General features: G+C 40.6%; 1 protein-coding gene across 1 annotated transcript in view; it reads left to right on the forward strand.

The window, feature by feature from the left end:
• Nucleotides 1-15,887, forward strand: part of rxfp1 (relaxin family peptide receptor 1) — an 87,364-nt gene that overhangs the window by 57,277 nt on the left and 14,200 nt on the right. Inside the window, 11 exon segments of the mRNA XM_037675470.1 lie at nt 1,386-1,491; nt 3,453-3,524; nt 4,058-4,129; nt 8,989-9,060; nt 9,202-9,273; nt 9,417-9,485; nt 9,619-9,690; nt 9,904-9,975; nt 12,266-12,337; nt 13,867-13,938; nt 14,784-14,855. Of these exon segments, the coding sequence (XP_037531398.1) occupies nt 1,386-1,491; nt 3,453-3,524; nt 4,058-4,129; nt 8,989-9,060; nt 9,202-9,273; nt 9,417-9,485; nt 9,619-9,690; nt 9,904-9,975; nt 12,266-12,337; nt 13,867-13,938; nt 14,784-14,855 (823 nt within the window).

The following is a 15,887-nucleotide window of genomic DNA, read 5'->3' on the forward strand; positions in this document are numbered from 1 at the left end:
CTGTCCCTCCTCTGGACATGTCCAAACCACTGTCTCTCCTCTGGACATGTCCAAACCACTGTCCCTCCTCTGGACATGTCCAAACCACTGTCTCTCCTCTGGACATGTCCAAATCACTGTCCCTCCTCTGGACATGTCCAAACCGCTGTCCCTCCTCTGGACATGTCCAAACCACTGTCCCTCCTCTGGACATGTCCAAGCCATCTCAGTGTGTCCTCTCTAACTTCATCTCCCAGTTGTTCAACCTGTGCTGTACCTCTGATGATCTCATTCCTGATCTTCTCCATCCTTGTCTCTCCTAAGGAGAACCTCAACATCTTCATTTCTGACACTTCCAGTTCTGTCTCCTGTCTTTTTGTCCATGTCTCTGTCTCCAGACCATGCAACATAGCTGGTCTCACCACTGTCTTGTAAACTTTTCCTTTGACTTTTGCTGACACCCTTTTGTCACAAATCACTCCAGAAACTTTTTTCCATCGCTCCATCTTGCCTGGACTCTCTTCTTCACCTCTTCACCACACTCCCCATGTTCCTGGACAGTGGACCCCAAGTCCTTGAAGTCCTGCACCTTTGTGACCTCTGCTCCTTGTAGCCTCACTGTTCCACCTCCTCCCTTTCATTCACACACATGGACTCCGTGGACTCTGTCTTACTACGGCTGACTTTCATTCCTCTTCTTCCAAGTGCATACCTCCACCTCTCCAAGTTCTCTTCCACCTGTTCTCTGTTCTCACCACAGATCACAAGGTCATCTGCAAACATAGTCCACGGTGCACCTGGTGTGTGATGTTGTTTAAATGCTAACATTAAATTCCACACGAACTGACTCTAGTTACTCAGAAGACAATTGGCTGCTCGTTAGTTTGGAGTATCAGAGTACAAATGTGCATTGCATACTTCAGATTTATTAAAAATATTTTAAAGCATTTATCTGTTTTCCTTTCATTTTACAAATATGCGGTTCTTTATGTTGATCTAAGAAATCCCAGAAAAATTGAAGTTTGTGGTTGTAACGTGACAAAATGTGGAAAAGTTCAAGAGTATGAACATACAGTATATATACGATGTATTGTCCTGAAGATGCTTTTTTAAATATTTTTCCCTCTTGCAACAATCACTGCACTTCACTTTTATCTTTAGAACTGAATCTTCTTCTCCGTGCCCAGAGTGCAATTTAATCAAATATAATAAAAGTTGTCTGAAGTCGAGCACTGAACAAGCCTGTGGTCATTATTTACTGTAAATCCCTCAGTTTCCAGATGAACCCCGTGTTTCTGCAGGCTGTCGTTGAAGCAAACAGCTCATGAATCTGAACGATGACCTTTTGATTGACGTGCCCTCTGATGGTTTTTGTTCTGCCTCACTTCCTCCTCTTCCTCTCTCAGTGCTGGGTGTCGTTCCTGAGCTCTGCCAGTGCCGAGACCTGGAGCTGGACTGCGATGACGCTCAGCTTGGAGTGATCCCTGTAGTGGCGATAAATGTCACCATGATGTGAGTAGAAAATAACTCCTTATAGTTTTTTTTTTCTTTCTGACTCATAAAGCTCAGGCAATTCTCTTGGAGTCAGTCATCAAAAGCTTTGACTGTCACGTCTTATTGGAAGTGTTTCAGCCCTCCAAGACCCCGTGTGTGGAAAAAAACTGACAGGACCTGCCAAGAAAACTTATTCAGAGGCAAAAATTGAACACTTTACCTTGACAAGTGCATTCCCTGTGTTTTTAACAATAAAACAGAGAAGCCGCTCCATTACTTTGTCTTCCATGTGGAGTTATTTTCTCAGATGTAATTCTAAATAAATGTCACGGTGAAGGTATGAGGGTGGGTTTTTGTGAGGTTTAACATTCGGTGAAGAAAAAAAACTTGAATAACAAACAGAACACTCAACGAAAGGTGTTATTTTTATTTTTAAAACGCATAAAAGAATATTGTAGCATCCTGCTCTAGGCCTTGTTCACAATGTTAAAGAAGACGGATTCTGTTTCAGCCAAAAACGTTCCATACTTCCAGTCTGAAAGTTGCAAAGAAAGTAAAGACAGCAGTCTAAAATTATTTATGTTTTTCCTTTACCTGTATGAAAAGTCTCATTGAGTCACGAGAACTCATTTTCAAGAGAGACCTGTTTTTTTAGGGAGCAGATGGAGGTTAAGGGCCTTGCTCATGGGCCCATAGTGGGGCGATGAGGGTAGGGGCAAATGTGGTTGCTTCACCTACCCCACCCACATTTTTTTGATGTTGTCGGTACCGGGGCGTGAACTAGCGATCTTCCGATCACAGGCCCACCTCTCTAACCTCTGCGCCACCACTCCCCAATATAATATAAAATATATCATTGCACCGATGTGGCTCAATATTCCTAATGTCTTTTTGTTTTTCTCCATCACTTCTTCTTTAAACTGTTCCCTCTTCAGGGGTCTCCACAGCCAGTCCTCCATCTCTGTCCTCTGTCCTCAGTCCAACTCCCTCCATGTCCTCTCTAACTGCATCCATCCTCTTTACTTGTGGTTTTAGACTAAGTAGCATAATTTCTGCCGGCGCTCTGTTTGTTAGCGGCACCGGAGGCGCTCGTTGTTATCCCAGGCCTCTGTCGAGCCAATATGGTGTCGTTTAGATGAACTCACATGTTGGTTTTAAAAGTGTTTTTACGAGGGACGCCCTTCCTGACACAACACTCGCCGTTTCATTTCATCACAACAGATACACCGGCTTGTTCTCCCCAGTAGTGTGTGTGTTGTTTTCTCATCACCATTTCCACATTTTATCTCCAACAGGTTTTGAATAGTTCTTCTTCCAGGCATTTGTTAAAATTAAAAATAATAAAAATAAAACTGCAACATGTACATGAGTCTCCTGTTAGCATCATTACAATTTGTAAATGTTAAAAAAAGTCTAAAAATAACAGAACTTTTATTTAGTTAATGCACCAACAATGTGGACTAAATCAGGTGGCGCAGATGGTAGAGCTGTCACCTTTCAGTGAAAAAGTTGCTAGATCAAATCCCGGGTGGGATCTTTCTGGGTGGAGTTTACATGTTCTCTCCGTGCTGCATGGGTTTCTTCCCACAGACCAAAAACATGCATGTTAGACTGATTGGTAACTCTAAATTGTCCCTAGGTGTGAGTGAGAGAGTGAATGGTTGTTTGTCTCGTTTGTCTCCGTTTCCCTGTGGTGGACTGGAGACCTGTCCAGGGTGTCCCTTGCCTCTCACAAAGTGATAGCTGGACAGCAACCCAAAAGGAAGAATCGGGTAAAGTGGATGGATGGATGGAAATATTAATTATGCATGTATTATTATCTTAAGGCCAAAAACCTGCAGCTTATTAATCCAACATTTATTCTGAGCTGAACAAAGTGAGTCCCAGACCTGTTCAGCTGTCTTGCATGTCTTATATTTTTGCAGTGTGTAATTTTTTTATTTAACTCTATAATGATTTTATTTCTCCACGCCTCACAGGTCTCTACAAAGAAACCAACTTCAGCGACTAAAACCAAAAGTCTTCTTTATCTACCAAAGTCTACAGAAACTGTGAGTTTTCCACTCTTTTTTATCCGTTTGCCTTTTTCTGCTCGAGCCCAGAGTCGCTCAGCATTTCAGCAGCAAGTAAAACAGAAGTGTTTGGGCCCCTCAGAGGATTGCTGGGGTGTTAACGGAGGAGATTGTTCTGCTCAGCATATGGCTCCATTCATGTAGTTTATCAGCTTCACACCGTGTCCCTGACAGTGGCCCCGCCACGGCCGGACTCATCCTCTGCCAGGAGCCGTTTGGCAGCATGAGACGGTCGGCCTTCTGTCCGTTTGATCAGACTGAGAACTTCTTTTAGATGCAGTAGACATGAACCAACCTCACAGCCTTCAGACAAGTCTTGAGCGGCCGTTTAACCTGAAAATGATTCCAGACTCTGAATCGTTTCATAGCAGCTAATTGATTTCGGTCATGTTTCTAAGCTTCCTTCGTAAAGACAAATCTCTTTTACCATTTTACCTCCTTGTGCTTGTTTTTGTTTGCTCATTATTTCATCAGCCTCAAGATGTTTTTCTGTGTGTGTGTTTTCTTTGCAGATATCTACAGCACAACAAAATTCAAGACGTGAGCCCCGATGCGTTCAGGGGCCTTTATAACCTCACAAGACTGTGAGTAAAGTGATTTTTAAGGTAGTAAAGATTCATTTAATTTAGCTGATTATGACTAATAAACACAACTCAGGGACTCATCTGATTATATTTTATATATTGGGCGGCTGTGGCTGAGTGGATAGAGCAGTTGTCCTCCAATGGGAGAGTTGGGGGTTTGATTCCACCAGCAGTCAAATGCTGAAGCGTCTCTGGGCAAGACACTGAACCCCTCATTGCCTCCAATGTGTGTCCATCAGTGTATGAATGTGATAAATCTCTGATTAGTCTTTGTGTAGATCTAGTAGAGTGCTGTATGAATGGGTAAATTAATTCAACCTTTATTTTTACAGGTAAATCCCATTGAGCCTCGGGGACTCATTTATAAGAGATGCCTGATTTGAATGAAGGCACGGATTGAGTTGTAAAGAGCTTGACCAGATATAAAGACGCTAACTAAACACAGTCCATTTACCATTTTACATTTCAGTGGGATCATAACTTTCATCTGTTTCTAATTATTTCATGCAGCAGAGCAATGAGGCAGATTTTAGGCACCAATAAATATAAAATTTAAATGTATCTTAATGTAATATATTCAGGATTCAAAACAAACTGAAGAAAACTTGCTGCGTCTGTCACACATTAAATAATACAATAAAATAAAGTGCTATGTCTTGTCATCGTTGCGTATTTATGAATTTAGTTCTCTGCATTTAACCCATCACACCTGAGATCTACCCAGGTGAAGCAGTGGGCAGCTGTTGAGCGCTCGGGGAGCAGTTAGGGATTGGGTGTCTTGCTCAAGAACACCACAACATTTAGGCATAGTGGGGAGTTGAACCGGCGACTTTCTGGTCCCAAGTTGGCCGCTCTATCTCTACATGATGTCGGCCCCCAAAGTTTCAGTGGAGGATGCGAGCAGCATTAAATGTTCGTTGTCGTTAACTTTTGAGACTGAGGACTTAAAGAGTTGCACGTGCAGCTTAGTGCTGATGCAGGTTGGATGTAACCAAGTAAACCTGAACCTGAGCTGCTGGTTGGATTTAATAGTGTGCAGATGAACGAGCTGAAGTGGCAGGCAGGGACAGGACAGGGAGCAAAGCTGACTGCTGATCAAACGCTGAGCACGTCGAGGCTGCAGACCTGAAACTGATACGTTACTGAAAACTTTCCTCCACAACAAGAAGCCATCAGCTGTAGGAAAACCACAACACAAAAAAGATTGTACTTTACTGAGTGTTTACTCTGAAGAGGCCGATTGGTGATTTGAGTGGAGAAGAAAAGCACGAGGTCACGTCCAAATGATACACGAGAACAAAGAGAAACTAAAAATAACCACAGCATGAAAGGAAGGAGACGATGGGCATACAGTAGCTTTTTATTTATTTTTATCTTTTGTGTGAAACGTTCAAACCAAATGTTCTGTCCTGCTTTTGATTTTTGGTATAAATGAAAATCTTAAGGTTGCACAGCAGACAAATGTTTTAAACGTGACTGGTCCGTCAGTTGAACAGTTTAGGAGAACAGCTGTTAATGTGCTATAAGCTCAATCTGCTCCACGGTGAAACTACTGTTGTAATTTGACCCGCTCGCAGAAAAACTGCCTTAGATCTTGTAAGTGAGGTCAGTTAGACCCTCTGTTCCCACAACTTTTCCACTTTTTGTGTTCATTTGCCGTCGCCAGCTGTTCTTACAGGCTCCTCCACTGGTTACGATGTAATTTGATTAAATTGGCATTCTTCGTATTTGAACTTTGCCCTCTTTCCATTCCTTATTCAGAGATTGGAATTATTGTTATTATAAATCATTCAGGACCTTTGAAATAACTTTTAATGTTAAAAGTGAGCAAAACCTAAAAGAGTCTGTGATCATGAATCCCAGCAGGGAAATCTTATAATCTGTGTCACGTCTCTCCACATCGTTAGAGGAATGATAACGAGTTAAAATGTTTTATTATTTAAACCAGTTTTCACACAAGCTCTGATCTTTTCTAGACATGTTTGAACAAGTCTGCACGTTGGACCAGTTCGCATCCGACGCACCAGATTTGATCAGACCTCACTTATCCAAACTAAGTGACTTCGTCTTGGTGTGTGGCAACATCTCGATATAAGAAAGTTTCCTTTCAAAAACTGAGTTACCTTGTCAACATCCAAGATGGCTGCCACCATATATGTATATTTATAAAACTTGTGAGCTGGATCATTTGAAAAATAAGTAACGTGCCGGTTTTTCTTTTAGTGAGTGGCTGCATCTAAGTGTACAAAATGTCACTATAAGAAACTGGGTTGCCACATCAAAATCCAAGATGGCCACCGTCATATATGTGTGTAACCCGGTCACCCCAATCACTTGAGGAAACTATGCCTTCTGTTCATTTTTAAGTGCTTAAAAGTCTAATTTCCTCAAATGATTGTGAGGATGAGTTTCCTAGTGTGTGTCTCCCTCTTGTGGTCTGTCCTGTCCTCCTCAGTGTTTCTCCTTGTAATCAGCTCCTGCCTCCGCCACCTGTTCTCCTTTCCCAGGTGTTTGTCATTGTCTGTCGTTAGCGTGTGTATAAAAGTCTGCGTGTTTGTGTCCCTCGTTGTCTGGGCATTATGCCTCATGTTCCGTCCTCCCGCCGTGTCACAGCCTTCATGTGTTTGTTGCCCCGACAGCTTTTGTTAATAAATTAATTAATATTTCATTCTCAGGGTCTCTATGATCTGTCTGCATGTTGGGATCAACACTAATCATCATATCACGACAGATTGTGCAGGACAAAGAATAATAAATCAATGGGGGCTAAGGCCACCACTGGCCACCCCCTGGCTCCACCAATATACCTGGTTGTGGATAAAATTCCCTCCACTCGTGAGGATCTGTCACTCTGCGCCTCTTCGGACAAGAACAACAAACAAAGTACCATAATTCTGTTCTTCTCCACTGTAACTCACACTCCCTTGAATATCTTGTTCTAAATAATTTAAGGTTTACTTACATTCCCTTTCACTTCCAGTCTAGAAAAAGACTCTTCTCCAAAACTACAAACATTCACCGTTCAAGTCTGTCAGGACGGGGACGTCGGCGTGCCGCTTGTTTTCACATCGTCTTCCATATGCAAACAACAGACTTCTCTTTCTCAGCGTGCTCGTGGTTTTCTACCTGATCTTCATAACTGAGGGTGCATGTTCATGGCGTGTACATCTGATCACAGAAATATCCTCAACTGTGACAGTTGGATAATTTAATAAAAATATATGAAGTTTTCATTGCTGTCTCATTGAATCCAGTGTTTGCAACAAGAGTGCGGCAGCATGGCTGCGTTTGGAAGGTTCTGAAAGTCCCAGCCTTGTTTCTGATACTTCATGATGTCATGCAGGACTTTGTTGCCCATCTCAGAATACTTTGAACCCACTTCAGAAGGTATCATTTGATCTGGTGCAGTGTACTTATGAAATTAAAATGTGCAGATTTAGACCAATTGTTCTACTACTTATTATAATAGAACAGGATGATATTGATTTATTGATCTGCTTAGGGAAATTAATTAATCACAGTAGCAGACAAGTTCAAAAGTAAGAACATTACGACAAAATTAGTAATAAAAATAATATAATCTCAAACAGTAACTGTGTGTTGTAAACTGAGACTCAGGAAGTGCAATAATTGTAATTTTTACAGTAGCTGGAGGCAGATATTAATGTAGTGGTATTACTCTGTTAGAGGTCAAATGTTAAAAAGTGACATTGAACATGGTAGAAATGACGCTCAGGAAATTATATCATTAATCATTGTGTGATTTGTAGACCTGTGTTTGTTTTCTGGTGGATCAAGGTCCTGTCCAGGTGTCAGAATGCAGATCTAGTTGTCTTGAGACGGGTTGGAGACACCCAAGACCAAATTCAGACAGGTCTGAGACACTTGCAACAAATCTGACTCGTTACAGAGAAACTCTGTTGCACAAATATCCTGATGTTGCTCAATAATCCATGTCGAAAAATAAAAAAAAATTAAGTCGGGTCCTCAGGACGGGTTCAAAAAACAAACAAACAAAAAAATTGTAGAAACGTTGTGTCTTTCATCTGAAAGACGAAGACGTTTTTGACTGAAGAAGTCCTTTGGATGAAAGACTAAACTTTTCTACTTTTTTTTTTTAACCCGTCCAGAGGACCTGACAATTTTTTAGATTTGTTGCACAAAGTTTTTGATTATGTTCAAAATGAAACTCTGAAATGTCTTTAAGACATGCTTGTAGTAACTGATTGGATTCATTGGGTTTCATGGACAAATATAACTGTGTATCATCAGCATAACAATGAAAATGTAATAGCTTTACCTAATGGAGGCATATATAAGGTAAAGAGTATTGGTCCAAGCATAGAACCTTGAGGAACTTCAAGACTAACTTTGGTGTATGATGAAGATTCATTATTTACATTAACAAATTGGAATCTATCAGATAAATATGATTTAAACCAGTTTAGAGCCGTTCCTGTAATCCCAATATCATATTGAAGTCTCTGTAGTGAAATATTATGATCAACTGTATCAACTGCAGCACTGAGGTCTAACAGGACCAGTGGAGACACATGTCCATTGTCAGAGGCCATGAGAATATCTTTAGTAACTTTTTCACCAGAGCAGATTCAGTGCTGTTTGTGCTACGATGAGCTCTAAACCCAGATTCTGGAGACCGGTTCTGGAGTCCGGCCTTTCACCAGCTTGTCGCAGACCAGTGAGAAACTACTTTTAGTCAACGGTTGTTAAAAATGACCAGGGGCGCAAATCAGTTTACAAAAACTTTAAAGCTTATTCAGCATTTCTTTATCTAGTTACTCCTCGTGCACTCAGAGAAAACTCCTAAGGCGACCTCTTTAAACTTTTTTTTAAATTAGATATCTGAGCCACAACGAGATAACGGTCCTGATGCCAGGAGTGTTCGAGGACCTGCACAAGCTGGAGTGGCTGTGAGTCCACAACATTCATGCTCTTGTTTTTGTCTTCTGTCCTTTTCAGTAAGATGTGCATCAAACTCACATCTGTTGATGGTTTTTCTGATTCAATGCTCAGAAACCGAGGCTGAAATAATGTTTGTCTTGTTGTTGCAGGATTCTAGAAAACAACAACATCCATCAGATTTCAGCCAAGACGTTTTCAGGACTGAACTCCCTGGTTTTACTGTAAGTTTCTGCTTTCTTCTTTATGTTTTTACTGTTTTATAATCTGCTCAATTTATATAAAACATTAATAAAATGTGCTCAGACTGACTATCCTTTAAGCTTGAAGGCAACGTGTTGTTTCTGTTGGTCTCCCTGACCGGCAGGGTTCTGCTGAACAACTCTTTGACAAAGTTGGAGGACGTCTGTCAGGAAATGCCCAGACTGAACTGGCTGTGAGTAAGGTGTCAAAAAGACTAATCGAAAGCTGTCGTCACGGGGAAGTGACACGTCTTTGATGAGTTTATTCTCTGTGTGTCTGTCCACACATGCCCCCTGCGTGTGCACGTTTCTCACACGTCCTTGCAGAGACTTGGAGGGAAATCTCATTGAAGTGATTGGAAATGCCTCTTTCCGCTCATGCAGCATGTTGACAGTTCTGTGAGTATAAATTTACACATTTTAATCTGTGGCAAAGTTTTTGCTTTAAAAATGTAATTTCTCTTTGACTAAGGCTTGCAAATCTGTCAGTTGCACAAAATGTGATAACACCTTCCAGCAAGTGTGCACAATCAATGTTGGCAGTTCATTAAATAGAATTAAAAACGGTTTAAAAAAAGAAAAGTATGATTTTTTTATTTTGCTTTTCTCCAGGGTTTTACAGCGAAACAGGATCAGCTACATACACGAGCGTGCTTTCTCTGTCCTGAAAAAACTTGGAGAACTGTAAGTTCTTTGTTTTTCTTTCATTTGCATTTGAAAATGACTCAACTTTACTGTTTTATAAAGTAAAACTGATGCTACACACTGTCAGCTGCGGATCGTTTTAAAGACGGGTTATGCATCGTGACTCCTTCTTCCAGGGATTAAATTCAGACGTTCAGTCTGGATTTGAAGGAACGTGTGACCCTCGAGAAGCTGAAACCGCCAAACGATGTTTAATTAACTTGAAGGAATACAATGTTCTGAAATCAGGAGTTTAAGGATGTTCATATTTAAGATGGAGGCTTCATGAAGACCATTTGTTGTCCTTTAAACCTTCAGGACGGTCGTTTAGACGAGTCACTTTGCTCTTTCAGCTGTTTCAGGTATTAAAACGTTCAGCTCATTCAGACACTGCAGCTACGACCTTTGGCTTATGTAACTTTAATACCTTTTGAATTTTTTTAATTTATTCAACTTTTCTCATGGGACTGCATTGAGATCCCTTTAAATCCATAAAAAATCGTGAAATATTTTAAATTATCAGCATGTTTGCATTTTTATTTTAGTTTTCAGCTACTTTTAGGCTTATTTTAGCTTTTAGCTATTGCTAATTTTTGCTTTAATTCATTGTTTTGCTTGTTTTAGCTTTTTGCTGCCAATTTTATCTTTAATCTGCGGCTTTGTTAATTTTAGCTATGTAGCTTTTGTTCCGATTTAAGCAAACATTCACAGAAAATGCCTCTTGTTCTTTCTTTTTTTTTAAGTAAAGCAGATTTTTTTTGTTTTATTAATTGAAGGAGGGTTGTTTCTGACCTCTTGACCTTTCATTTCTCTGAGCGGCAGAAGTTTTCCTCAGAGTTTTGTCCCAGATTTTCTCCGAAACACAAGTTAATAATTGTATTCCCCTTCTCTGCGGTGGATATCATCAGCTGTGTTTCTGTGAGCACACAGCTTTTCTTTTTGGTTTGAAAGACATTTTTTCTTCCAGCTGAACCCAAAGAAGTGTTTGGGTTACCTCAGCTGTGGAGTTTTCAGTGCATCTTTATTTTGGGACAGTAAAGTGTGATACGGCCCCTTGTTGTTCAGGACGGTTTGCTCTTCACACAATCCCCTCTTTCATGTCGTGTCTCTTACTGTTGGCTCAACAAAGCCGATAAAAGCCCCACAAGTCCCAACTTCTCCTCTTCCATGGGAACTTTTAAAGATTCATCCGTCCGCAGCAGGAGCTGGAGCCGCTGGAGGCGGCGTGTTGTCTCTCCTTCGTGCAAATTAAAGATCACATGAAGAGATTTTGCTCAAATTTAGCCACAATGTCCGTTTCAGATTAAAGGATAAGCCGTTCTGTTTGTAAGAGATCAGAGTAACTGTGGCGTATCTTTATGACTGTTTGGAGATACAGCGTGCAGAAATGAACGCGCCATTTATCTGAACGGGTCCTTGAAAGACAGAATATTTTTATTTAACGTGACATTTAACGTTCTCATTGTAGCGCCTGACATCACCTTTTTATTCAACCTGATATTAAACTCCTTAAATTTCCAGCTGTTTGTTTTTGTCTGAAACTAAAGAAGATATAGCCTGAAATAATCCAAACTGCTTTTTTCGTTTTTGCTGGTTTTTTCTATTAATTTTAAAATTATTTGATTAAAAAACAGACGTGTTTGTTCTAACAGGCTTAAATAAAACCCAGTTATGTTTGTATTCTGCTGCAGCTCCATTGTTGGATGAAAGAAACAGAACAATTCATCAGTTCTTTGTTTCACTTTAGATGGCTTTTTTTATGAATTCACCCAAAACACATTTGATTTATTTTTCGCTACAAAATAAAATTATATTTTGAGTAGTTTTTATTTTACATATTGAGACAAAATCACATTTAAAATCAAATTAACTGGATGAAGTGATTATTTTCAGTAATTTATAATAGATTTTTATTACGTTCTCAGAGCTTCTATATTTACCAGCATAATTTAATTTAACAAAATGAAATAAATGATAAAAAATGTACTTTATGATGTTATCTCTGAAGCTGTTTATAGAATAAAACACCCAAAAACTAGCTAATATTTTTATTGGAGGAAAATAAATAAAAAGTTCCTCTTCTGGTTGAGTTTGTACATTTGAAGTCGTTCTGACGGAGACTTCAGATCATAAATCAAAAACAACGTGACTGTTTTATAGTTTGTTTGTTTTCTGCCTCTTACAATAAAAAGACTTAAGAATAAAACATGTGGTGATCTGATAAACATCTTCTGTTCTGCAGGAACTTCTGTCTGTTGCTTTTTTATGTTTTATGTTTGTCGTCACGCAGGGATCTCTCCAACAACAAACTGGTGGCGATTCCTCCCAATTTATTTGTCTTACTGGAGGACTTGCTTCAACTGTGAGTGTCTTCTCACCCTCAGACAAACGTTTTCATGTGAACACAAACTGATTCTGATGCTGTGACTCTGATCCCTGAGCAACAAATCTGCATGAGAAAGTGCTGGATATGTTTTTACAAAAGTTATAATAAAAACTGTACTAATGTGAAATTGGATCTCACATTTTACATTTGGCTGAATCTAACAAAGCCTGTACTGTAGAAAACCATCCATCCAGCCATCCAGCCATCCATCCATCCATCCATCCATCCATCCATCCATCCAGCCATCGAACATTGTCTGGTTCTGGACTCAGGTCTCGGGGTAGCATCAGATCAGGGAGGTCCAGACATGTCTCTCCACAGCCACCTCTTCCAGATCTTCTGAGAGGACCACAAGTTGTTCCCAGACCAACTGAGAGACGTAGTGTCTCCAGCAGGACAGAGGACACAGCAGAAGCTACACCAACCCGTTTGTCCATTTCACGCTCCGTTCTTCCAGATCCCCAGATACATAAACTCCTGCGCTTGAGGTGGAACCACACTCCCAACCTGGAGAGGGCAGTCCACCCTGGATTTCCTCAGATCTGGAGGTGCTGATCCTCATCCTTACTGCTTCACGCTCGGCTGTGGACCGCTCCAGTGAGAAGCTGAAGATCGTGATGACACCACCAGGACCACACCATCTGCAAATAATGAATAATGAACAGAACCGGTGACAACGTTCAGCCCTGGCAGAGTTCAACTCCCACCCTGAAGGGGTCCGACTTACTGACGGCAATGTGAACCAAACTCTCGCACCGCTTGTAAAGGGACTGAACAGCCCGTAGCATCGGACCCCCAGTCCTATACGCACAGAGCCCCCCCATAGTGTACCTTGAGGAACACGGTCTAATGCCTTCTACAAGTCCACAAAACTTGTAGACTGGGAAACCTCCCATGCCCCTTCAATGACCCTAGTGAGGGTAAAGAGCTGGTCCAGTGTTCTATGACTGGGACAGGACCTTCATTGTTCCTCCTGGATCTGAGGATGGACCTGGACCTGAACCTGGACCTGACCTAGACTGGACTCATTTCTGCAGCATCTTATAATAGACGTCCTGGTAACAGAAGGCTGAGGAGGAGGATTCCTCTGATGATTTGAAGACATGCTCTGGTCCTCCTTTGTGAAGTGAGGAACCACCACCCAGTCTGCCCATCCAGTGGCACTGGTTCCTGTAGAAAACTTTATGTAAATTTACTCTTCTTTAATAAAAAGTAAGAGGATAAAACTGTCAGAGCTCTGAAAGGTGAGCAGTCGTCACAACATGATGTCTGTATATCAAGATGTCAAAGACAGGAGAATGTGAGGAAGTCCTCTGGATATTCAGCTGAAAGAGGCGAGACGGTGCGATTGGAAGGTAAACACGTCGGGGACGAGAGACATCTAGATTTATTTATTCTCACAGAGCAGAAACTCTGACGTTTGTTTCAAGATCTCCTGTATATACTTGATGTGTTCTGGTTGGTTTATGAAGCTTAAATATTGATTTAAATTTTTTTTCTTCCAGAAACATATCGTATAATCCCATCCTGGAGCTTCAGGACGACCACTTTGATAAGTTACATAAACTAAAGTCACTGTAAGTACTTTATTTATTTCTGACTAACTTTGTGTCAGTTGCTTTTCACATGCTCGACGAGTGGCCGACATGGCAACATGCCGATGTCCCCCGTCACTAACAGGCTTCAGTGAATGTTTGTCGTTTTCTAGATGAGTGTTATTCTGGTCTGGAATGGCTGTAATTAAACTTTAATGTTTTTGATGCAGAACATTTAATTGGGAGTTACACTGTGTAGAAGAACATTAGTTTATTTGTATGTATTTATTCTTTCTAGGCGGTGCAAGGTGACGTTATGCATCCTGGCAAGTGCAGGGAGCAATTTTATCTACGGCCAGGCCCAGTGGAGGAGCCAGGGGGTGGCCACTGGTGGCCTTGGCCCCCATAGATAAATGTTCGGCCGCACCAGTCATTTGAGAAAACTATTTTTTAAAGCAATTTAAAAAAAAACTAGCAAGTGTAGTTTGCTCAAATGATGGTTTACATATATACAGGTGGCCATCTTGGATTTTAACATGGCAATCCAATTCTTAGAAGGAACCTTTGTTATGCCTAGAAGTACACGCAAAACTGGAAGTAGATACTTCACTTATTCTTCAAGTTATGTTCACAACATGGACAGAGAGAGGAAGGTATTTCTGAAGAGACACCATCATTTAGTGGATCACAACTTTTGGCATAAAGTCAAACAATATTCAAAATCTTCATTATTTAAAAATAAGTGATTTTTTTTTCCATTTGAGCTTTTGAAACCCTGTTTAATATGAGGAAGATTGAGTACAAATAGAAGACATTGTGCATTTTTTGAGGTTTATACTGTAACAACTTTATGTCTGGATTAAAGATCAATCTGTTTTGTGTTTCAGGAGCATAGAGGGGATAGAAATTGGAAATATTCACCGGAGGATGTTTGAGCCTCTTAAATACTTGACTCACATGTAAGTGTTTCATTGTTGCTGCTCAGTAGACACCGTCCTGTTTCACACATTCTGCACCTGTGAGTCCGCTCACCTCCATGACACCCAGCTTCACGTTCACCTGGGAGGTCATTCATGCAGGCTTCACGTAATTCATCCTGTCTGTGGCTGAAACAACCAAATCCACTCCAGACGGGTCCTTAAAGAAAATGTTCTGTTTCTTGTTTCTCGCTGCCAAAAGGCAAAACAGTGATTATGTTTAAGTCCATGTCTCTGTGTGTGGGTGTGTGGGTGTGTGTGTATGTGCTCGTTTATTTAGTTTTAGCAAACTTCTCATTCCCCGGTGGCCAGATTTTAATGAAACGCTGATAAAACAATGATTTTTAATTAAATTCACCCGAGGGCCAACATCTACAGCTCAGTAAAGATGGCTGCCACAGTCAACCGATCCTAAAATACACCAAATGGTTCATAACTCAGTTTTACAGATATGAACCTAAAGTTTTCTGTGGTAGTAGATGAGAGTCACACACAACATGCACTCTGAGCGCTAATAACCATTTAAAACTGTCTGGTGTGAAAGCGGTGGGCGATATGCAATCAGTCGAGGAATGATACACTTCCAACTTGTCTTTGTTGAGTTGTTTTTATTTTTTAAGGTGGTTGCCGACAGCTTCCTATAAGTTACACACACATCAAACAATTAATTTTGCTCAAAAAGACCCTTGTGTTGCGTTTTGTTCACAAAAATCTCTTTGAACCAAATCACCACATGTGGAGCTCCGAGCAACAAAAATGACTTTCAGAGCGATCAAAATGTTTTTTCTACAAGAAGATTATTTTGTTTAGTCTCTAATATCCAGTGAAATCTAAAGGCTAAGCTGTGGACTGTTTTCAAATGTTGACACGTTTTCATGTAAAGAAAACTGTTTTGAAACGATTTTTAAATTCAGATGTTGAAGGACTGGATGGATGTGAGCAGGTCAGTCAAACTCTCTGCTCTGGACTGAAACACTGACAACATCCGTGATTTGCTGAAACACTGACAACATC

This window comes from Nematolebias whitei, chromosome 4 (genome assembly GCF_014905685.2).
Source record: "Nematolebias whitei isolate Nwh7 chromosome 4, NemWhi1, whole genome shotgun sequence".
NCBI lineage: Eukaryota > Metazoa > Chordata > Actinopteri > Cyprinodontiformes > Rivulidae > Nematolebias > Nematolebias whitei.